Raw genomic sequence first — 25,113 nt, forward strand, 5'->3', positions numbered from 1 at the left:
TAATTTAAAAGGTCATAAAACAATTTTGCCAGCAAGAACTTTCAGGATCTATGATCTTTGTTCTCCCCCAATCCAGCTGCTCCTCCTGTTCTTTGGAGCCTCTTCAGCTTCCAGAGATGGAGCAACCAGAGAAATGTGTTAACAAGCAGAGTGATTAAAACCACCCTGAAGATACTGTTTTCTTATTTGCAGATACATGGGGAAAACTCTACCCTAAACGAAGTTTCATGAATTTTGCTGTTGTTTTCAAATGCAAAAAAATTACCATAAATCTTGAGGAGCTCCTCTAATACAATGGCATGGTTTAATAGAAAAGCGACGGGACTAAAGACTTCATTAGTACCAGGAAAAAAAAGTATGAAATTAGTAGCTTAGTATCTTTAGCTCAGTGTTCTACCCTAACATCAGGGTAAAATCCTGTAAGGATAAATCCCTTTACTAATTTACAGGCTTTGCATTTCAGCATTCACATTAATTCAGCTTTTGTGAAAGATCTGCAAGAAATCTCTGCACAGTCTTCCAGTTTGCAGGCAGCAAAAGAGAAGCGCAGAAGTCAAGCCTCTTCTCCTCAGAGCATTAGTGATGCACAAACTTACAGGTCTTTCAATTAAGTCAATGCAAGGCTGCAGATCCAGCCCGAAGTCAATGAAATTCCACTCGATGCCCTCTCGCTGGTACTCCTCTTGCTCCAGGATGAACATCGTGTGGTTAAACAACTGCTGAAGCTTCTCGTTGGTGTAGTTAATGCAGAGTTGCTCAAAGGAGTTCAACTACAAAAATAACATTGGTGAGTAAGAATAACTGAGTGACGGGATTTACCACCTATCTGGAAGTCCAAAATGTGACTGTACCAGGAAATACCCCAAAGTCTGCAGCACTCAAATATATTGTAAAAGAAACTGGAAAGAGCATTATTCAAGTCTCTTCTGTTCCCTGTTAGATATAACTAAACTAATGCATAGTAGGAAAAACAATCAAATATAAAAAAATAATTTAGAGCTAAGTATGATTTTTTGGCACTGTAATTGAAGGTTCTCAAAGCATTTGCACACTACAAAACAAAACCCTCCTGCTCCTGCAGCCTCGGAACACGCAGGCGTTTAGTCCCGAACGCACAGGAACAGGGAAAAGAAATATCTGATTAATGGTGTTTTGAAGTACCTCAAAGATTTCAAAGCCAGCAATATCCAGAATTCCAATAAAAGATGCTCCCTGTCGTTTGGTCCTGTCCAAAGCTTTATTAATGCGGTGAACAAGCCAGCGGAAGAGCCGTTCATAGGTGGCCTTTGCCAAAGCTTCCACTGCAAAGTCTGCCTGAAAATCCAAACAGGAAAACTTATCTACCCCGGAGAAGTCAGCGAAAGAACAGGCACAGATGTTATCACAAATAACCAAGGAACAGAAACGTTCAATGGGGTTAATGGCGAAGAGGAATGAAAACAAGCAGTAGAAACAGTGAACAGTTGGATTAATGTTAGGAAAAGTTTGTTTTTAAAAATGTTTCAGAAAAAAACAAAAGCTCTCTATGCAGTTAATATGTACAATGACTACACTGAAGGATGAAAGTAGCAGCAGGTCAAGGAAATGGGAAGGTTCCTTCTACTCTGCTATTATATTTTATTAAATGTTCTTATATGGTAAAAATCAATAAGCTTAAACAAAGCCACTGGCAGCACACACTCAATGCCCACTTTCTGTATTAAGAGCTAAGCAGGATGAGGTACAGTTTCACTTCACCTTTAAAGCATCACAACTTACTTGTTCTTTGGTCTGGGCTTTCTGCACGTAGTCTCTGCCCACCTTGATGCGCGGGGTCAGGATGGCGCGGGTGAACTCCATGACGTTCATCCCCAGGAGGTGGCAGAGCTTCTGTGCCACTGGAGAGCAGAACAACACATGGAAGTGCTGAAATCCTCACCAGCAACATGGGCATGATGAGCCAGTGACAAAGGTTGTCATGTGCCCGCTTCAAAAACTGACCTGCCATCCGCCACGGTGGTCTGGGTGCCGCACAGGCTGGTGACACCCATCTGTCCCGGGGACAGACCCCGCCCGGCCCTCCCAGTGCCCCTGGAACCTGCGCCAAGCACAGCGCTGGGAGCACTGGGTGCTCGTCGCACGGCAGGGAGGGCACGTGCAGTCCGCAGCTCAGGTGCAAGTGTTCGCTTGGTTACTTTAGAAGAGGAAATGCATTTTCTCATCTCCAGAAAAAAAACCCAAAACAGACAGTGTGAGGACATCACAACTCCATCACACTGAAGGTTGCTTAAAAACTGTTTCACTTTCATCAGCTACACCAGTGTCATGCTGCTGTCACAGATGTCGTTTCAACAGTTCACAACATGGTTTGTGACGTTCTATATAGAACAATATTTTATATAGAGCAACAATGCAAGCAACAGCTTTCTTTAGACAGCATGACCTCTCCTGGTGTCACGCTCATTATATGAAACAACCACCATTACATATTCTTGCTGCATCAAACCCTTTTTGTAAATAATTTTCCCCATAGGTTAGGTGTTTCTGATTCCACACTTCTAAAAATGACAGTGACACCAAAGGTATTTTTAGGTTCGGGTAAGTGTTGCCCCTCACAGGGCCCTCCACACTGTCAAGCGTTTAGCCCCTTATCTTTGCAACCTGACAGCTCCTTCCTTTACTGTCCAGACGAAAGAACAAAACATTTTCACAAATCAGCATTGGCAATTAGATTTTCATCCCACTATGTAAGAGCTTCCTCTGCAATTTTTTCTTGCTGATACTAAAAATACTATTTACTGCTTGCTCATAGTGTTGAGATTCTCTGTCTATATATTCATTAGAAGGGTTCATGAACTTTATCAGTGAAATTAGGGTAGCATCACAAGTTACGCACTCCCAGTTTCACAGTATCACAGTATGTTTGGGATTGGAAGGGCCCTGGAAAGCTCATCCAGGTCAATCCCCCCATGGAGCAGGAACACCCAGCTGAGGTTCCACAGGAAGGGGTCCAGGCGGGTTTGAATGTCTGCAGAGAAGGAGACTCCACAGCCTCCCTGGGCAGCCTGGGCCAGGCTCCGTCACTCAGCTGCACACAGGAGCATTGCTGAGCTTTGACTATAAAAACATACACCAGCACATCAGAAAAAACTTACAGCTCAGTGTCAAGCAGCAAATGCTGTCAGGATCTTTAAAAAAAAACACTGAGAGCATGAAAATATTAAATAGCCATGAGCATCAGCTTGGTACTCTGGCATGACAGATACCATTGAAAGGATCTTACACTTCTTTAGGAGGAGGGTTTTTCCCCCCATGCAGCACTTCAAACGCTACACTCAGTTCCTTTTTCCTGAACTGTAATATGGAATTTATTGTCCCTACCTTTCCAGTTTGTAGTAAAACACAGCTCAGGTAACAATAACAATAAACCGTAGCACAGGTAATACTACAAACCCCATCTGATTCAGACACTGCAGGGGGGTGCAGCCAGCAGTCCAGAGCGCTGACCGACGGAAACAAAACCATTTTCAAGCCAAAACTCTACTGGTTCTAAGCATAGGACTGGTTATAACTGTGAAAGTTCCTCTGAAAAAGTGCAAAAGCCCTGTAGAAAGCCCTGACTATTCTCACTTCTATTACTATTGGGTTTTGGATATGAAATTCTGAATTATCAGAAAGCAAAAGGCACTGAAAAGCTTGTATCACAGGTGAAGCATGAACCTTATGAGGCTGCTGATGAACACCTGCCCTTTTAGCAGAAAAGCTGCTTCTGAAGCTGGCAAGTGTGGAATAATTATCTAAATACAGCTTCTCTGTCCTCTTCATCCAGCAAGGCTATAAGGTTTTCTTGCCATCTCTTCTATCCATGCTTGAAATCAATATTTTTAATCCATATTTATTATTTATAAGGTAGAATTTGCCTTCCATATTCTTTGAATAGGTTCACATCTCCACTACCCAAATTCCTTCCCATCTGTGGAGATACTGACCTGATCTACTGCAAACACGCCTCTAAATGAGCTGAACTGCTCCTGAGACACACTAATTTCTCTGAAGGATGCTAAAGAAACTCATTAGAGTGAGATGTGACAGTATGAATGAGAAGTGAGAGATCAGCCTCACAGGTACAATAGCAAAGACCACATAACCAAATAATTTTTTAAATGCAAGAGAACAGAAAGATGCTTTAACTATGATCTGAGCTTTTCAGCATCTTTGCTTTACAATTCAGAATTTTCTATCCAGTATTAGAAATACCCAATAGTACAATACATTTATAGCCAATTTTATAATTACAAATTGATGTCCAAAGTTCCAACTGTCAGGCAAATACTGAGTCGGTGAGTACTGACTTTTAATCCATAGCTGCTTGCTGGAGCACTTTGGGCAGCAGGCACCACCCCGAGAAATGATAAAAATGGGGGACATTGCAACTACCTGCACAGCAATTTCAGACATTTGCAAAGTGAGACACAGACAAGAATGTGAGTTGTGCACATGCAGCAGGTCCTGTGAACGGTTCTTACTGCTCTTTCCACTGGTGTCAATTCTCAAAGCTGACTTTGCATGAGAACATTTAAAAGGTTGGTACTGAAGAACTAAATTAAAAGCCTGAGATTTGCTTCAGCAGCAGCAATCTTTTTTTAGTGCAGAAATATACTCCTCCAAATGCTGATCACATTGCAGGTACCAACTGATAAATAGAATCTCAGCCACATTGCGGTGACCCTTCAGAAATCAGATTTCCTAAGTACAGCATTCCTACGTTCAGCCGTTTCACTATGGGAGTTGTGCTTGGCTCCAGGGCTCTTACCATTGGCAAGAAAAATGTTGTCAAGACCCAAAGAAAACAAGCTGATTTAAGCACATACTTTTTCCTGGTGCTTAAGTCTTTGGAGAGAGCTATAAACAGGACTACAACTGAAATACTTGTTCAAGGTTTAGAAGCAATGCAAACAGCATAAATTCGGTTGATGGATACTTACATTTGTCTGCACTACGAGAATGGAAGAGGAGAGTTTAAATCATTGCTTGTGGGCTACTACCATAACAGTCATGGCTTATTTTTGGCACAGAACCTATCGAGGAAGCTCCTGAGACTGTTCTGCACTTTCAAAAGTGGGCACTAAGCAAAGAGCAAGAAAAAAACCACAGCTCAAGTCAGAAGAAGCTGTACAAACGTGATCCACTTACCAGTATTCTCTGGCATAGAAGCTTGGTCAGTATTTCTCTCCTTCTTAAAGGAAATATTCCCAAATTGTAGCACTGAAGACACCACTTTCAGCATTGCTGTGTTAACAGAAGTCATATGCAACAGTTTAATCGAAGAGAGCACAGTTTACCAAATTTCTCTTCTCTTACTTGTGTCACTTTCCTTCCAAATTCAAAATCTGACTTCAGAAACGAAATAAAGTTTGTACTGTACTTTTGGGGTAAACAGCTTTAATTCAACTCTAGCTCATGGTAAGCAAACGTTTGCTGCATGCTGTCAAGACACGGAGGCAACATTAAATTTGGTGACATCAGACGAGTAAGCGTGTGTGTGCGCAGGAGAAAAAAGGACACTTTAAAAATCCAAAAGGCTCAATAACTTACACAAGATCTCATCGTGTGAAAATCCCATGATGTGCATGGCCTCCATAGTCTCCTGAAAGTTATCTTTGTCTTGCTGCCCGGGTATGGGGATGTAGCCATTAGATAGAAATCTGTAGTTGTTAAATCCTTCAAGCAGCAAGTCAGCTGTAGCGGGGGGAAGAAGAGAAAAAGAAGCTAAAAATGCCGTTCACATCTACATTCACATCCAAACTACGCTTAGCAAAATCCGTTGGTCAAATATGGCTACAAGCCATTACACCAGCTTCTGAAACTCTAAAAATATGAATGGACCTTAGAAGTTGAAGCCTGATACCCAGAATCTTTATCTGTAGCAAACTACAGAAGCTTTTTAATGCATTAAGCCTGTAAACAGAACATTGCCCAACTCAGATGTAGCATAATCTCAAATCCCTATCTGGAATATCCTAAATGTAGCATCTCTATTGAACGGTGACGGACACAGGCAGAAATGGCGTTAGGTGTTGGTGATTACCACATCAAGGATGCTGAGCACCAGTTTATCTCCTACAGAAGGGGGAAGTGTGGATCAGCTCTCTGAAGTCTGTACCTTCATATAGTTTCGCTTATCACAACCTAACGAATTCCTAGCTACCAAGAGAAAAAAAGAGCAAAAGATAACGAATACGGTACTTCAATGGCTCGAGAAAGCCCCAGGGTTTCATTATGTTTCAGTAAAATGGTTGCTTTTCCACCCAGTTTGAAGGCATGGGCCAGCACAGATAGAGGGTTTATTGTTTATCAGCTGGGAGCACTGCAAGTTCAAACCAGTGATTCCCAGCCAGACACTGACCAAGCTGGACTTCGTCATGTAGGAGCCATTGCTTGAAATTTAAGAGCTGCTTGACAGCATATTTGATAAAACACAGAAGTTATTACAAAACAAAGCCACTTGGCTTCTCGTTCTTTTTCTAAAACTCACTGTTTCATGACCAAAAAATAGCTCAAACACTGAAATAACAAACAAGACACACAGACAGAAGCAACAAAATGAGATTCTCTACTTACACTTGAGGTGCTCTCCTGCTCCAGCCAGTAGCTGATAGAAGATATGAAACGTCCGCTCATCTTTAGCCTGACGAACAGCGCGAGACTTTTCCAACAAGTCTAATTGTAACTAGTCAAGGATCTTCTACAATTTTGAGTTAAAAACACCCCATGCAAACAAAACTCTCAAAGCAGGCTATGTAAGCACTTTAAAACCAAACAGATCCTAATAGTTCTTAATAGAACTTAATAGAATAGTAATCGCAGGACTATGTCAAATATGAACTTTGCGCGACTTTAAATGAGAGATTTCAAATTCAGGCTGGTAGAAACCCACAGTTAATTCCAGCAAACTGATTTCTTGAGTGTTGGCTGCATTTCCTTGCTACCTGCAGCGGACAATTGTCTGGAACAGATGAGCTGAAGTGCAAGCAGGAGGACGAGCTGCCCATGCTTTTTCAATCGCTTCTCCTAAGGTCAGGGCTGAACTCTTCATACCAAAAATCCAGCAGCTGCTGAACTCCAAAGTACTTTATCTAAATTGTATTTTTCATCTCTTTCAAGCACTGCATTTTTACATACAACCTGCACTGCTGTTAAACGGCTCCCAAACTCCATTCATGCAGCAGACAACGTCTCATAAGGTGTAATGTTGTTTAAGTTTTTATTTCTTGATATGCCATATTGTAAAACGAACACGGGATGGGGATTTGAAATGGCACAGGTTACAGGCAAAGATGAGTCCTGCGATAAAAAAAATTCCTTAAGATTTAACTTCTCCTACTTCCACAAAGCTTCAGGTGAAAAAAATTCATCTGAACTTTGATAACAGCAAAACCTGCCCTCACTCCTGCGCTGAACGCAAATCCATTTCTCACTAAAGCATATTTTCAACACCTACAGAACTTTCCCAGCCTTATTGGGAAATCACATTTTGTGACAGTTCCGAACATTCAATGCACTTAAAAATTAAGCAGTTTCACTAACAGCAACAGAATGAAAGCCTCACTGCAGCGTTGTTTATGATTAATACTCACTAATTGCTTACCGAGACTTCCGCTTTCATAATTTTACGACCACCCTATTGCTATTCCCCCAGAAAACTAAACAAACTAAAATAAATTACACATTATTCATAGTATAAAGAAAATAACTTCAGAGAAGGGCTTTCAGTGCAAGTATTTTTACTTGTTATTACACAATCATAAATAAAAATGAACCTTAAAGCTACAACTGAATTAGGTTTCAGTATAAACTGCTAGTAGGTGTCATGTTATTGAACCTATGTTGTATCTAGAAGACCTAAGAGAACAGAAAGTTTCCCAGCACTTCCGGCTCCCTCACTTTCTAACCGGCATCAGCTCCTCCTGCAGCGCTGAGGGGCAGGGGCAGCAGGGGCAGCAGGGGCAGCAGGGGCAGCAGGGGCAGCAGGGGCAGCAGGGGCAGCAGGGGCAGCAGGGGCAGCAGGGGCAGCAGGGGCAGCAGGGGCAGCAGGGGCAGCAGGGGCAGCAGGGGCAGCAGGGGCAGCCCCTCAGCTCCTCAAGAGGAAGGTGTTCCTTGTCAAAGGAATGTAGAAATGTGGTAACCTTCCACTGCATTCCACTGAATTCTAGGGTTAAAAGCAAAGCAATCAGAAAACTTGCATTTTACAATGATGCGGCATGAAGTAGGATACATGTCTCAATGTTGGCCCCGACAATATAACCAGTAACATCAAAGTTAATCCTAATAAACTTGCCCTGCAAAGAAAAGAGATATTTTTTGTAACTACTATTTTTTTAAGACAACGCCACTGTCTACATAAAAACATAATCCTTCTTGCATTCACATAACAAGCATTTCACACCAGTTCTAACAAAAGCTTTTCCCTTCGACGTACTCGGCCATCATTGCAATGGAATGAGTTACTCTGCACACGTATGCTGCCTGAAGATTAAAGAACCCGTATTCGTGATAACATCTGTAACCCAGACTCATGAAAAACTTTGGAAAGTGAAGCTCAGTGTCTCACATTGGCCAAACACAATGTCTAAGGCTGATAGCAACACTTACATGTTAAGATTTCTATAGCGCCTTTAGGTACCAGCAAGTTCGCTTTATTGGCAGCAATCCTGGCTCTGTGTGCTGCCCAGCTTTGTTTCCATTCTTTTAAACCAGGACGGCTGCTCTCGGCACGGCCGCTCTCTTCCAGCACCCAGTAAAGAAACGACTAAGAGAAGCAATATACTGGTTTCTTCCACATACACCCCCTTACCTCCCCAAAGAACGACATAAAGACAACAATCCCTACATGTAGAGTAGCTCTTGGAAAGCAAGTGGATATATTAAAGTACTTTTAAGCCACATCTGTTCCCCAACCTGATGGGTCACTTTTCTATGAACATTCTAAACTCAGAGTTGGACACATTTAACAGCACCATTACTGTATTTCAAGTTTGTGCTCATTAAACTGTTACATATTCCCCTGGTTGCAAACACGGGAAGAAACCAATGGGAACCCAGTGCCTGCCCTGGGCTCTGCATTTTCAGTGCATCCCATTTCCACAGTTCTCTGTCCACACGTGATCAGGTTTTGGAGATCAGGAGCACCACAGCAGTTTGCTAACAACCGTCTAAGTGCTTCTTTTGATGGTACCTGCACAAAGCCTACTACTAACACACAATATATTGCAGGGGCCTTTCTGAGCACTCATCAAATCAGTATCCAAATCCTGACTTATCTCAAGTCTGACTGATTAGTGCCATTAGTTCACTAAAGCAAATTCTTGTTTGGGAGATCCATTCAGCTCAGAGACTCTACTGTTGATTTTTACATTATATATTCTACTCAACAAGCTTGTAGAATACATGTACTTTAGCAACGGCCTGATCTAGTAGGTGTATGTGGGGGGTTTATGGCCATGCTGCAGACTTACACCTGCATAAGTTGCTGCAATCATTTTAGCTCTTCCACCTTCTTACCAGAACACCCTGCCCTTCTCCTCCACTTTCCCAATACGGTTTATTCATGTCAAAAAGATCTGTGTGCACAAGACCTACCAGGTTTCTCCCTCAGCCACACCAGTGAATCCAGAGACAGGTCTAACCCAACCACCAGCCTGATCTGTGACTGCGGTTTGACATAGAATCATAGAATCATTTGGGTTGGAAGAGACCCTCCAGACCATCGAGTCCAACCATAACCCACCCCTGGCACTGCCCCATGTCCTGAGAACCTCATGTCTGTCTGTCCAACCCTCCAGGGCTGGTGACTCCAGCACTGCCCTGGGCAGCCTGTTCCAATGCCCCACAGCCCTTTGGGGAAGAAATTGTTCCTAAATCCAACCTCAACCTCCCCTGGCGCAACTTGAGGCCTTTTCCTCTCCTCCTGTCACTTGCTACTTGGGAGAAGAGACCAACACTCTCTATGCTACAACCCCCTCTCAGGTAGTTGTAGAAAGCAATGAGATTATCTTCAACTCAAAGTGATTTCTCTGAGTTTTAAGAAAACTGGTGGAATATTTTAAATTAGCATCAATGGTTAATCTCTCCTTCTTAATCTGCAGTTGGGTTGGAAAGCCAGTAGCACTACAATGACTGGGCCAAGAAACAAGGTTTGTGTTCAAGATGCCCTGTAAGGGACCAGCACTTGAACTCAGATTTCTGAGTATGAAGTAACAGAATAAGCTCGGCCCGTAACTGATGTATTTATACTTTTTGCTCAGTAGCAATTCCAAAAAGCTGGGTTTATAACTGTCACAAAGAATGAACTGGCATTTTCCTAAAATCCAGCCCACGGACTAGACATAACACACAGTGCTCACACATGGCATGGCAAGATTGGCAGCTGACAACTTTGCACCCAGAATGGGCACCACGGATCCTTCTTAGAATGACAGTTTGAATTTGCCTTGTTACATGCGAAAAACACGCGGCACCACAAAAGGTCGAGCCAATGGCTTTTTCTGAGCTAATTCAGAACCACTTAACTCTGGTTCACCCTTAAAACTCATCTATTTTCTGCCATCAAGTTACCAGTTCCATGAATAAAACTGAGAGGCAATGCAGTGATTAAATGAGCATCCCACACACCCCCTGCTTCAAAGCAATCTGCACTGCAGAGATCACTTCGCTAGCTCATCTTCTCAAAAGCAAAATATTAATATAACCTTTAACTAGCACTGGCGAATCTTGTGAAATCTTTAACTGATCAGTTAGAGCCTGTAGTGCTGTTCATCTAACAAATGAATTCTGTTTACACTCTCATTATAGAACTAAGTACATGGCTTTGTAAAATCACATTAGAAGGAAGCATTTAGTCCTGCAGCATGAACCCAACAAGCCCACTACAAACTACAGACTTTATTTCCTGAAATGCAAGAGAGCGGCTTTTGGCAGCCAGAAGCCAATTGATGTGGCACTAACCAGCCTTGTTTCAGCCCTGGCTGGTGCTGTCACAGGCAGGGGACAGCCTGGGCCTCCCTGGGTGCACCGACGACCGCCAGCCCTGCGCGGGCTGCACAGCAGCACTGCTCACTCTGGGGGAGGATATATGGTTTTTAAGTCAGGTTTTAAAATGGTTGTTGCTAAAGATCATTTTTTTTTCTGCATGAGATGACACCATCTGGAGTGCATTATACTCTCTCCTTTATAAAAACAGAGCTGGAGCCATCTGAGCGATTATGTTCACAACGGCAACGCAGACTTCAGTGTAATACAAACCAGATGCTAACATCTTTTAGCAAAAATGTATCTTCATTAAATTAGTACAATCTCTGATGGATTCAAGACGGGTAACAAAGAGGAATTATTGTGCAGTGAAATCTGTTGGTATCATAAATCCTATACAAAACATACATAAGCATCAAACAATATTGTAAATAATGTGGCTATAAAATTACCAAAGTTGAATTTCTACAACACTCTGCTCTCCCTTCTTGATTGAAAAGGCTATTTAAGGGATTTAGTCATACAGTTTTCCAGAGTCCTTATCACTGGAGCCGAGTTCATACATTATAAATTCAAGCAACTGTTGAAATGTCAAGGCAGCCAAGAAATCTTTCATTTGTTCGGTAAATTCCAGTTTTGTTCTCGCAAGAAAAAAAGATTTAACGCCACCTATACAGTTTTCAAGTTGTAGTAAAAGCAGGAGAGGCTTTCTTCTTCCTCCAAAGAGAAGGAAGTTTTAAGAAGTGGTAATTAGCTGTTCACCCTGAGTTCTGCCACTATTTTTAAGACGATGCAACACATCTCAAGTGGTTACCTGCCCCAGAACAGCATGGGAAACAAGGCACCCACCCAACAGAAGCATCAACCAGCGACAAGGGTGCCCAACACCTTGAAGAAGTCCTACTGTCTTTTTTGCTTTCCTTCAGTAAAACAGTCAGAGAGGTTTTCAAATGCAAGTTTTATGCTATTTAAAAAAACTGATAAAAAAGCAATTGATAAACCAATCTCTGCTACTGACAGAAAGGCGACATATTCAGCCCAATTCCATGTTGATGCTCCCTCGTGCTTTATAGTAGTTCAGCAGCAATGTGTGCCCATAAGTCCCAGTTCAGCTGCACAGCACAGTTATATTTGTTATACTGTGAACACTACTGGCAATTCAAGGGTGGTTGAGGTTGGAAACTGGGTACAGTGACAGATTTTGCCCAGAGCCAGTGAGAACACATCTGCAGTGAGTCCAACACAGTGCAGAAAACTCTGTAGAACCTGAATTTGTAGAGCAAAGCAAGCAAGTTTCTGATACTAATAGATAGATTCCTAAAAAGGGAATTTCCCCATAAACAGTAAGCTAGAGGTACAGACTTGAAAGAGAAAAGGAGTAACTCACAAAGCGGGACGAGTTGTCATTTTTCACTGTCTTTGCATTCCCAAAGGATTCCAGAATGGGATTTGCCTGAAGAAGCTGACGCTCCAGCTCCCCCTAAAAACCACACAAACAGAAAAATAAACAGACATGAGCACAGTGCAGAGGAGGTTCAGGGTTCCTATGTTCTGCTTCTTCCTGACAGCTATTTTCCCCAGGCTGTGGCGGTGGCACCAGGGGTTATCATTTCTCACTCTAAATCCGCTGGCAGGGTCCTTCATCCAGGGGAGAAAGTGCTTTGGTTTTTTCATTTTTTAAAACACATACACAGACAGAGCAGTGACTGAATAGGACTGAACAGATGTTGCAATTCATTGAACATGGAAAAGAAAAAAGGGCTAATGAAATTAGGCACAGACTTGAAACGCTAAAGAGGAAAAACTGATTGAACTGCTTCAAGATCTTAAAACAAGGTTATTCGTATACTTCCCATTTAGTGATTTTACATTATAGCTACTTACTTGTAAATCACTGGAACAGTAATTTTCAATCAGCCAGATATTGTTATCAGCACAACCTGGCTGCACCCGAGAATCAGCAAAGGGAACCGAGCAACAAAGACAAAGGGCATTTCCAAATTGCTCCATTCAGCCAACGCTGCTCAGTATGTTTAACGCATTAAAAATAAAATAAAATTAAATTCTTCCTTTAAGTTCAAGCCAATGGATGCAGAAATCAAAGTACTTATCTTAAGGAAACTGCACACCAGCTTTTAGAATTGCTGTCCATGAGGAGGTCTGGTGGCAAAACCAAGTCTGTGCTGCTTCCATGAGCCCCAGGGGCGCGCGGGAACACGGCACGGCCTGCCCGCTCCGAGCCGTGGGGAAAAACAGCGGAGCTGGCTGCAATGTCCTCTCAAAAACTCATGGTTGTGTTCGTAAACCTGCTTTTTCCAACTATTTACAGCATAGATGAATAAAGACCCCAGACTGAGCATCAAAGAATGGGAAATGTAAATCTCTTAAGGCTTCCAGATGAGGTCAGGTCTTAACTAGTGAATTTTAAAAATTCCTACGTAACACCTGAAAGAGGTTTTTATTTGTATATTGAAATATATTTCCGGTCCTTCTGGAAACTAATGGCTGCTTGTACTTTAATGTGACCCTATGTTATCTGCTCAAAACTTGCTTGCTTCCAAAGATACTCCCTTTGGGACTACAGAGTCTCTGAAGTAACTAAAGAAGAAACAAATGTGTAAGTCTTAGCCCAGAGCACACCAAACACTTCTTGGGTTGCAGTGCCTATGGACCAGGTGTCTGCCAACATCGCAGTTCTCAGGAGCACTTGTAAAATTGCAACAAAAATTCACAATTGGAAAAAAAAAAAAGAGATCCCTGTTTTAAGCACTATATGCACGTGTGATTTATATTCTAAAAGTTTCCTATGTAAAGGCAGCAGGCAGTGTGAAAGCGTTTGCTCGGGCCTTTTCTCCCCTCCCCTCTCCCAGCTGAGCTGTTCAGCTCCTGTTGAGACCTGGGGTAGAAATGAGAACGTGCTGCACACGGCTTGAAATAAACCACGTCACGTACAGAACACGCGCAAGCGTGTCACAGCTTACAGGGCAAATTCCAGCTGTTCTGGAAAAGAAAGCACACCGACCTCAACACTCTTCTCCGCAGAAGGGCACTGTGCCCCAGGAGACCCTTGGCGCCGAAGTGCGGCGGCCGTGCGGTAAAGTGCTTAATTGCGCTTAAAATTAAAACCTTAATTGCGCTTCGTGCAGAGGAACTTCTGCAATGCATCGTAAAATAATTTTACTCATTCGCCAGCTGAACGTTAAAAGTTCTTAGCAGCTCATTTTTACAGTCATCTGAGGACTTGCAGAAAACGTTCAGTTGGGTCCTCAGATGTGGGTGAAATCGTGAGAACAGACAGAGGTGGCAGGCTGGCCAGCCTGGGGTTTGCACTCCAGAGTAGATGTGTTGTAGCCATCGCTGAGAAACAGCAAAACCTCTTAACACCACGGTAAACGCATCCTGATTTATGAGTTCTCATTTCTAGGTGGACTGCTTTACAGACAAACCCCAATTCTCTTTTTTAGAAGCGTTCAGTGCTTTGTAAAGAGTGTAAATTTGTCCTGTGGGTGCATCTCTGCGGAGGCATCTAAACAGAACTTGGAAAAAGCAGCATTGCAGCACTGGAAACGTGAAGTCATGCAACACTTCATGCAGGGCAACACTGAGATAAGGACGGGTGATTGTCTCAGGTTCAGAAAAAACCAGCATCTGCGAGTTGGCTCATCGGGGGGACCACGCGCTACTCACACACAACGGGGATCCGCTCTGGAGTTCAAACGACATTGGGACAGAAATGTTAATGATTATGGTTTACGCAATATCAACACTTTTGGATTAGCACGTTTCTGCTGATACATTTAAAACATTTGCCCACAAATGGTTTGTTCAACCCTGACATGCTAAATCTAAGCAAAAGGAGGGTTAAACTAAACACTGCTCCGTCTATTTTTGGAACAGAAATATTTTAGTAAAAGACCCTTAAAATTGACTGAGGTTTGCAAGGAGGGAGGATTAGGTTAAATACTAAGAATGTCTGTAACTTCTGAAAATGAGCTCATGGGCTCAGACACATGACTGGGTCACAGAAGTTTAACGAGCTACCACACACCAGCAAAGGGACCACAGCTGTCCATGGCATTTCTTTTTGCTCCCAGTGTACCAGAGCTAACTTAACATTTCTTTTATTATTTTCTTTTCCACTACAGTTTAAGTTGCATGACAGTCAGTTTAAAAAAAAAAAGTCAAGGAAAAAACACAACCAGTTAAACTAACTCATGATGCTTCTTCAGTTACCAAGCCCTGGATACGCCACAGGGAGCTGGTGGGAAGCTTTTCCTTTATTTAAAAGCTCGTGCCCATGACAAAAAGGCATCACTGGCCATCTCAGGCTAGAGAGTGGAACATTTATCCCGCATAAAGTCTGCTAGCAGCTGGTTCTCTCTAAGCACAGCCTTAGCCCCGAGTCAGTCCCTGCCTAACCCTGCTCTACGCACGCGGGACGGCCCGGCCACTGCACGGGGGCTCGGGGAGCAGCACGGGCGGCACCACCTGCATGCAGCCCCGGCCGGGGGAACGGGGCAGCTGAACCTCCAGCACTGATCCAGGCAGCGCCGCCGAGCGGGACCACGGCGCTCACACCACTCCTCCTAGGAAGTCAGGGGAAACACTCAACCTTAGCAGATGGTTTGTTGGTTACACCAAGCCTTTTACCCTGGAGATTAAAGTCTATCAGCTTACCTGAGAGGCTATAAAAATATTCAGACAAAACAGTGTGTTAATAATAAAGAATTTAGTTGCTTCTATTACCTCTCTCTTTTATTTAATGCTTTGTTTAATATCAAAAAGGTGTTCTGCAGGGTGGAGAACCCCAGCTGGACAGAGGGCGAACCTTGTAAGAATGACAAGCACATGTTTGGCGTGCTTGAACATTTCTCAGCTAAGGTACTTATAACGGAAACGTTAATTTACCAGGAGGAGGGAAATTCAAGCACATTCTTCTGCAGCCTTCACAAATCCCTTCCCCACCACCCTGACGTGCTCTGCAGTGCCAAGGAACTTGTCCTCTCTGTGCTCATTTACAAAGTTGACCATTTGCTGTATACATCAACAAGATTTCCCGCACGTTAGAAATACAAATTGACAGAATATAGCAGAATATATATAATTTCACCTACTAACTTTAAAAGCATAAAGAAAAACACTTGCCTGGTGTTTCACGGGTTTAGGTGATTCGGGCTGTTCATTGCAAACAAACAAATGCAGATGTTAGCAAGTAGGCATTCCAGCTGCACGGTACATCCCAAATCAGTCATGTCAGCAGGTTTAGTTTAACTATATACTCATTTCATAGAAAACCTTTACATTAATTTTAGAAAAGAAGTTATTTGCTTGTCAATGCATGCGCAAAATACCAAACCTTGTGTTTATGCAAAGGGCTAATTCCAAATAAAACACAAAATGACAGGCGGAGCTTGAGCGGCAAGGAAGGAGGGCAATTATTTAATTAGGTACTCATTGCTTTCTACAGTTTTGGCAAACAAGAACAAAAAATAAACCCGCAACACCAAGTACCTTTCCCTCCAGACTCCGTCACTGCAAGGTGGCCTGATCTGGGTAAGATCATTGTTACTCTTCAAAAACCAAAAAGGTTACGAAAGAACCAGGGCAAAAGCAATAATTAAGGAGTCTGAGGTTTTGGTTTTGCACTGTACTTCAAGAATTTAAGAAACACAAACCTACAATCAAGACAAGCTTTGTTTCTTTCGTTCAAGAACGACCCTCCACATGAGAAGCAGCAAGAAGAAACTGGCAGACCATGGAACTTTGCCAGGAGGAAGGGCAAACGGAACATGGAAGTGATGAAGAAAAATTTAAAAACCCCTCAAAATTCACATTTGCACAGTTTCTGCAGAAATTCTCAACTCCATTTTCATTTCCTTGGTTTGGTCTGAGAGTTTAATCATTTTGAGCTTCACATCAGAGAGCCTAGGGGGAAAATATTGTGGTGAAAGACACAACGCAGGATATTTTCATACCAAGCCAGACGCACACTTCCTCTGTTTGTGTCTATTATTTTTAACAACTGGTGTTGTTCTAGTGTGGAATAACGGATTTTGTCAGAGGTCTGTGAAGCAAGCCGGTAAAGGTTTGGTTTATTCAACTCGGTGATGTGAATTTTGCAAAGCTGCTCAGAAAACAACTCGGCCATCTAAAAACAACTGGGGTGTTTCAGTATCAAACTGCTCCTGCCCTTGCCTCCCTGGAGAGGGACAGGGACACCCCGGAGATGGTAAATGTGCTCATCCTCAGCCAAGATGAACCGCTCCCTCGGGGTGCCCCTTTCTGTCCGCGCCATACAGACCTGAGCGCCATCAGACACACATTGAACCTGTCTGTGCTCAGGTGAGGGCAGGTAAAGCTCACCTGGGCACCTGCACTAAGGCCGGCGGTCTGAGCCTGCCCGACAGCCTGCACTTCACAACCAACTGCATTTCTTTTGAAATTAATAAAACAAATTAAACAATTTAGCATTTCGGCTACAAAGGCAAATGCAGCCAGTGAAAGCAGAAAGCACCAGCAATTATTATTTCTGAAGCTTAAACGAGCACCCCCACACAAGCTGGATCTGAGTGGGGAAAGGGGACATGAACACCAGTGGAATTCCAGAACCAGAAGAACATTGGACCAGGGTGACTGGGAATGGTGACAGTCGGGGATGGGTGCAGATGTTTCTAGGACCTGACTACCTCACACACCACCATGACTGAAAACGCGCTGATCCCACACCTTTGCCCGTGCCCAGGGGTGTCCATAGGCCCCACGCAGCCTGCAGAACGGGCACGCTCACCACAGGCCCGGGGCACTTCAGTGACTTCTCTTTTGAAAAGCCAGCTACGCAATGCTTTTTAATAAATTATTTCTATATTCTACACTGACCTCCCCATCCAAAACTACCAGGTTTGTAAACTAAAGCAGAACCAAGAGTCAGAAATAAGCCTCACTGTTTAACCATATTAAAGCTACTTTAATGCATACATTAGCAACACAATTCCATTCTTTTCTCTTCCCCATCTCAACACATACGGGAGCGATAAGTCATAAAAATCTCAGAAGTTTAGAAATCTCTTTTTCCTCCCTACCCTCCTTGCTTAATCTGTCCAACCACCTCTAGACACATCAGCCTCCTCTCCCGCTCACCAGCTCCCCATCCTTGTTCTCTTCCTCTCCTTTTATTCTAAACCTCCTTTTCCCCACAGCTCCTGAGCCAGCAGAAGAATCGGGGAGAACAAAGGTGAAAGAAGCTCCCCCGCAACAATCGCCAACCGGACCAACAGATACCAGTATGGTGTATACCTACCCTGCCTCCCTGAAATAAGACCTACCCCAAAAATAAGCCCTAACACGGTTTTTCAGGATTTTTGAGGATGTTTGAAATATAAGCCCTACTCCAAAAATAAGCCCTAGTTACAGTTCATAAAAGAGTCAATTTAAATAGCGTCCAGGCAGCTGTACATGTAAAAAAGTAAGCATATTTTGGAGCAAAAATTAATACTGTCCCTGCCTTATTTTCGGGGAAACAGGGTATATATGTATACGTGTATATATATATATAGTACATACACCTTTGGTCTGAAACACCTGAGCTAAAGCACAACGGTTACCTTTAGAAAGCTGGTCCACACATTGTACAGTTAACAAACCCCAATATGCTTGCTGCACGCAAAGTATCCAATTTATTTGCAGAGTTTTAAATGCTACACCCCCAAATTCTTAAGAGGTCAAGTGTGTTGGATGTTATTTACAACAGGTATCTTCCACCTTCTCTCCCTTACTCCTCACCACCCGGGACTGTGCGTGTGTTGGTTCTGACGCTCAACCAAGCGCCCGACACACGCGGATTCAAACCCCAGATGGGCCCGTTCGCAGCTCAGTGCCGTCACTGGGCTTTACAAAGCTCCGTCTCTGCTCCTGATTTAAGGGACTACCTTAGTCTCACCCAGCTCCACCAAGTCCCACAATTACTAAAGCTTCTTGTCCACATTTTTGCCACCATCACCAACCCACACGTCCTAGCACAGTGCCCAAGACAACACCTTCAACATTCCTTGGGATTAAACGGGAAGTGAGGCAGCGTGCCTGTGGATTCCAACAGCACAAATCAGGAAAAGCTGGCAGCGGGGCTGCTCAGCGCTGCAGTTCCACCGCTGTGCTTCCAGCGACCCCACTGCCCTCAGGAGCCCTCTCTGAGGTGCCAGTTTGTTTGCAATACTTCTACAGCACTCCGGCAGGTAAACCAAGTTAACCGCACACTTCAGAACCATGTTGGGAAAATAATCATTAATTCATCAGCAAACAAATTGCTTCATTGGGAAAAAAAGAATAAAAAAATCCATGCAGCATTCAGAATCGTCTCAGTAATACGCATGCCACTGACAACTATTTGTAACAGGATGGATGAAAATCAATCCATGACTAGTAGTGCGTTTAACAAGCCTATTTAGCATCTTCTCTGTGCACAGGATAATGCAGAGGTTGTACAGATGGGGACTGTGGATCACTGCCAGCTCTCCACAATTTTCTAATGAACGCATTAGGGCTGAATACACAAATTCAACTCTGACACGAGCTGTGTAGGTCAGACATTCTTGGTTTGCAATACATAAATAAAAATGAATTGTTCCAGCACAAGGGAGACTCATCTGTATTTTCAAAACTGTTTTGGTTACACAAGCAATCTGCATTTTTCATAAGCATATGCTCAATTCAGTGCTTACCATGGCACTGCACTGAAGGAAGTTCACGACTGAAGTATCAAACTTTTATTTAAGACAGCACCCTATTCTTTTTACTGTGCTTGAACTATCTTTTACAAAGAATAAAAGCTTTTCCAGTCTTCACCATAACAGTTATTGATGGTTCATAAAGCAGTTGATTACAACAATTGTTTTCTAAACTCTTGAGATGAACACGACCGACCCATTTGATCGCACCCGTAAGGAGTGAATTAAATTGCAGTTCAACCAGTGATTCAAATGGAATTCACCAACACTGCACTAAAAAGGGCAGCTCATCCTTCCCTTCACTGACATTTCCCACCCCATCCTTCCCCTTCCATTTCTGAGCCTTTGCTTCACACCAGCTATGCATAGCACACCTGTTTTGTTTAAGCCAGATGGGCTTTCAAACCAGCAGTCTGAGGCTGCACCGGTCTGCGAGCGGCCACGGGAATGATTGCGACAAAGCAGCTCAGAAATGGCAACTTCTTTTGGCAGAGGCGCTGGTGGAAACACCGCATGAAAACAGGCCAGACAAACATACAGTACTTTGTAAACAATCAAAAATGGGGCCATTTAAAACCAGGCCATTTAAATGGTTAAGCACTGGAACAGGTTTGCAGAGAAGCTGCGTAATCACCATCCTTCAAGATTTTCAAAACTCGGCTTTACAAGGAAGGTGCATTTTGAAAGGAGCCTGGACCAGAGGCTTCCCGAAGGGCCCTTCAGCCTGAGCTGTTCCAAGGTGTCCATAGCCTATTCAGAAGTGCTCGGTACAAACCCTGCACAATTCCCTCTGCATAATTTCCTTCTCCCTCAAAAAGCTGAAGGCAACTTCACTCCTGCAGAAAGTGAAAAAATGCCCCGTTTTGTTCAAGGCTGCACAGAGGTCAAAAGCCAAAAGCCATCAAAACCTATACAGAAAACCAATTCTGATGAGTATTCTCACCATGAACATCCACCTGGCACTCCAATTGTAAGAAACTTCTGCGGTTTGTAATGGATGCGGACACAACCTGCAGCACAATTCCACTGCACACTAAATACTTAGAAAGACTGACTTATATTTTCCGTGTGCAACAGTTGAAGCATCAACACACAGGGTCATGCTGTTTGCTCTCAATCAGAGCAAAGATTCATGTTTCCCTGTACACTTCAATATCTCCAAATCTATCTGCAGAGCAATCTCGCCTTCTCTCCCACTTCAAATCCTCCACAAATTAAAGTCATGTCCATTTTTCTATATGAGTGTGACCCATTCAAGAATGTCTTAACATTAAGAGTCATACACTAGAAATTAAAGAAGTTGTTGCTGCCAGGTCAGATGATAATTTGGAAGCTTCCAACCACCAGAGACACCTGAGGTAGTACCAGAAAAAAGCAGGTGCAAACTGCTTGCTTGTAGCAATTGGAATTAATACTTCACTGCAAAGACATCCAAGGGCTCACAGCAACACTATTCAAACCCATTCCTAATTTTTTTAGAGCAAAGTATTGCTAAAAATTCAGTGCAAATTTTGAAGTCTGGCAGTAAACCTGAAGAAAATTCCACATCAGTGGGAGATAGTGACAAGTTACCAAAATACTCAGGATTCTCTGACATAAGACTGCATACGCTCTTGTTTGTAATGTAATAAAATCTTCTAAATATAGTGGCTTCACAGCAGTTTCTAAGCCTGATGATTTTTCCCATGTACAAGTCAGTTTTCTGAAAGAACAGAAAGCTCACTCACAATTAGAGTTGTGAAAACTGCATCTAGTGGGAACTAAATTCACTAAGAATTGCCCAAGTTAATTAAATTTTTTGGAAAACTGGGTTTTACTGCACCAGGCGGCTTTGATGCCGTGTCGAGTTCCAATGCTTGCATAAAGCCTTTCATTTCACAATGGAAGTTAAACAGCTAAATTAACTGGAAATGTTGATGTAACTGCTCATTTCAGCCACTACTAAAGAGAAAATAATGGTTGAGACAAAGTTATGTGGATTACATTACCGATTATCTTAAATAAAAAAGTTGTAACTGTAGTTTTCAAAAAGAGCAACAAACTGAGAAAATATCCCAACTTACAGGAATATTATGGTCCTTTCTTCCTTTATGGGAGGAAGCAACATGAGCAAGGTATTGAATAACCTTCTTGGTGTTCTCAGTCTTCCCGGCACCAGATTCACCTCTGCAAAACATTTCAGACATTTTCCTCAAAATTGATTTTCAACAACGTCTCAATTCTTTGTTTATAGCAACCTCATTTCATTCCACTCATGACTTTGACTGTGCAACAGACCCAGGCATCTAAAACCAAAAGCACAGATGCAGGGAACTACAAGGTATTTCTTTAAAATACTTTCTTCATCCTAAAGATGCATTAAGATGTTGATACAATGTTTTTGACTATATGCCTCAATTCCTCTGTTATTTTCAGAAACAAGAACCAGACTTGTTCTCTGCCTTGACCATTGGGCCACAGACAGAACTCTTCAGAGCGCAGACAGACATATATATATATTTAGTCATATATGCTCACACACTTTTATAATTAGCGTCATTGTAGTATATTTTATATTACAGAAGCTGGTTATGAGAATTATAAAGTTGAAAGAAATATTCAGTATCTTTAGAAGCCAGTTTGAAAGTAAAATACATTTTAGAGAACCAGATTGTTTGCAGTGCTCAGGCTCTTCGCTAGTTTAACAATGTATTTACGGCCGCAGGGCTAAACGAATTCATTAAGAAATGACTTGATGAGTGCAGAGCAGTACAGAACACAGATAATAAAGATAGCAAATGCACGTTTCATTTTTAAGACCGAGGCAGATTTAAAGCAAAACATTTTCGGACACAATTTAGTGCAAAGTTCACATATGGGATATTCTGGGTAGGAAATGTGACCAAGTTCACATCACAGCAATCACAGATGATGTTCATACAGCTCTATTTTGAAAAACAAAACAAAACCCCAAGGTCTGGTCTTTGGATAAATCCACACAAAGAGATTACCAGGTCTAACCTGGCGATGATGCCAGAGCAGTGAAGGCCTGGAGAAAGATGCAGCAGCGACTGGCACCAGTGACCCGGACGTGTATGGAGCTAAAAGGGATTTTACGATGGGGATTTGCATGGAAAAAGTGCACGTACTTCTATCATTCAACAGTTCTTCAGAAACTGAAGTCTGGAAGCCAACTACTTTGTAAGAATGACCAGCACGCATTTTGTGCACTTGCATATTTCTCAGCTGGGATACTTATCATGGAAACACTGATTTACCAGGAGGGGCAGAATTTCAGCATGTTTTCTGCAGCCTTCAGAAATCCCCTCCTGCACCACACTGCACACCCCGGTCTGGTATCCAGGCTTCATTTACTTGGGTATTTAGTACCTTCAGACCTGCACTTGATCAGATATGCAGCTCAGAAGCATCTCTATCCACACTACACTTAACATCTGCCAAAATGAGACGATACAGCACTTCAGATTTTAACTTTGCATATGCAGGGAGGATATTGCCCAAATCTTCAAAGAGAATGGACTCTAAAAAAAAAAAAAAAATAATCTAATTTCTCCTTACTTTCAAATCCTCTTAGATCATGGAAAGCCCCAGGACAAGTGCGCTGGGCTACCTCTTGATAGGAGACAGCAGTAAATGCATTTTCTCCCCAAGGCAGTACCTGCTTCTCAGAAGCAACTACATCAACCTGGCTAAAGCCGTTATTGTCCCGTTTTTCCTCACAAGAAGACAAACATCATTGGGAAACAATACAGAATAAGAAAGACTAGAAACCACTGGCCTCAATGACTCAAAACGTTGACTCTGTTAGCCGTGTGCATTGCAGAAAACACTGGGACGGTATTACCTGAAGAGCTTACTATGAGGGTTACTCTGAGTTAGCTAATGGATAACTGGGGTTCTTTTTTGCCAAAATCCCATCAATATGCACAGAAACTGTACTTTGGGACCGCTACAACAGGAATAATACACCTTGACCCCATGAAAAAAAGCCATTTCTACCCAGTCCAGAGTCACCACATACAAGACAAATGTGAAGACTGATGAGGAGGAAAAAAAGACCTTGGATGCCAATTCGTACGTCCTGGTCTTTATTTCTAGTTTCCCTTTTATCGCAGTGTTTACACTAACATAACTCACGTCTATAAGCAATAATAAAGACCGTCTCAGCTGTGTCTAGATGTATATTAAAATATGCTTACTGCTAAACTATTCCAACAGGTAAGAGAAGAAAATACATAGAGCAAAATATACATTTTAAAGCAATACAATTTGTTCTTATTGTCATCAGAGTTTGCAAACACATTATTAGCTCTGCCTTTAAAACGAGATAAATAATCTTTCCTGCCAAATCACAGAAACAAAGTTGATACGGTTTTAAAGGAGTAAAAGCTACTCTGAAACAGTGAAAACAGCCCAATCAATGCAGCCCAGATGTCGCCTTCCCAGAGGCAGCGCAGGGCTCTCAGGCTCTGATGGCCAGCGGGGTTTTCTGGCACACGCACCAGTAAAGCTCCATACAGCACAGGGAGCTCGAAAGCTTGCCATACATTCCTTTTGTTAAAAAGCCTTTAAATCTAATAGTGTGGGGGTTTATTTAGAGAAAGTCTTTCATGCAAGCCCCCATTCAAAAGCAACACTAATGGATGTTATCATCCCAGTTCTCCTCTCCCTGGAGCTTACAAGAATGCCAAGTATTTCCTGCAGGATCCAGCGTTAGATAGCTCTGCTGCCATAGGCTCTCAAAGAATTAGAAGATTTAGGGTAAAGTCTTTTTCATTTATAGAAATAATGACATCTGTGTACTTGAGTTCTTTCCCAGGAGTGCAAACACATGAATTACAAAAATAAATCAAAATCTACCTCTATCAACCTATCCAAAAAAGGTAAACTCTTAGTAACACTGTGTACAATGCTTATGGAATGGAGATGGTATCGCAAAGCTAAAGATTAGCTTCTTCAAACCCCTGGTTTAATACAATTAATATGTTACCATAAATTAAACAACTCAAACTCTTGGCTGAGATCCCAGCCTTCCTTCAGTCAACAGCAGCTTTCCTAACGACTTCAGTAGGGTCATAATTCCACCTCCTTTATTTCAGTTTCAATTCCACTACCAGTAGACAGAAAACCTTACGAGGCTGAAGCGAAATGCTGTGTTAACTCAAGCCACGGGCTATATCAGGGCACCCAAGGAAGCAAATAATCTTCAGCAATAGCTTCAAGTTGGATGTATAACGTTATTCCATCAATTAACGGAAAGTTATCTCCCTTACAAACTGTGTTACACAGACAGGTCAAAGAAAATCTGACAGTCGCTGGTAAATTTCGGCAGTATCTAGGGTTAAAGCCCTTTCTCTAGAGCAGCAAAGCTGCTGCTTCAAAGCAG

At 42.5% G+C, this 25,113-nt stretch overlaps 1 protein-coding gene across 2 annotated transcripts in view; it reads right to left on the bottom strand.

The window, feature by feature from the left end:
* Window positions 1-25,113, bottom strand: part of MYH10 (myosin heavy chain 10) — a 97,252-nt gene that overhangs the window by 31,912 nt on the left and 40,227 nt on the right. For both annotated transcript variants that reach the window (XM_065852473.1, XM_071816423.1), the window contains exons 5-13: window positions 21,791-21,893; window positions 12,395-12,487; window positions 8,255-8,318; window positions 6,601-6,699; window positions 5,575-5,718; window positions 5,173-5,268; window positions 1,759-1,877; window positions 1,162-1,314; window positions 597-770 (exon numbers count right to left, since the gene is read on the bottom strand). In XM_065852473.1, the coding sequence (XP_065708545.1) occupies window positions 597-770; window positions 1,162-1,314; window positions 1,759-1,877; window positions 5,173-5,268; window positions 5,575-5,718; window positions 6,601-6,699; window positions 8,255-8,318; window positions 12,395-12,487; window positions 21,791-21,893 (1,045 nt within the window). The remainder of the gene's footprint in view (window positions 1-596; window positions 771-1,161; window positions 1,315-1,758; window positions 1,878-5,172; window positions 5,269-5,574; window positions 5,719-6,600; window positions 6,700-8,254; window positions 8,319-12,394; window positions 12,488-21,790; window positions 21,894-25,113) is intronic.

Source organism: Patagioenas fasciata, chromosome 18, assembly GCF_037038585.1.
Source record: "Patagioenas fasciata isolate bPatFas1 chromosome 18, bPatFas1.hap1, whole genome shotgun sequence".
Taxonomy (NCBI): Eukaryota; Metazoa; Chordata; class Aves; order Columbiformes; family Columbidae; genus Patagioenas; species Patagioenas fasciata.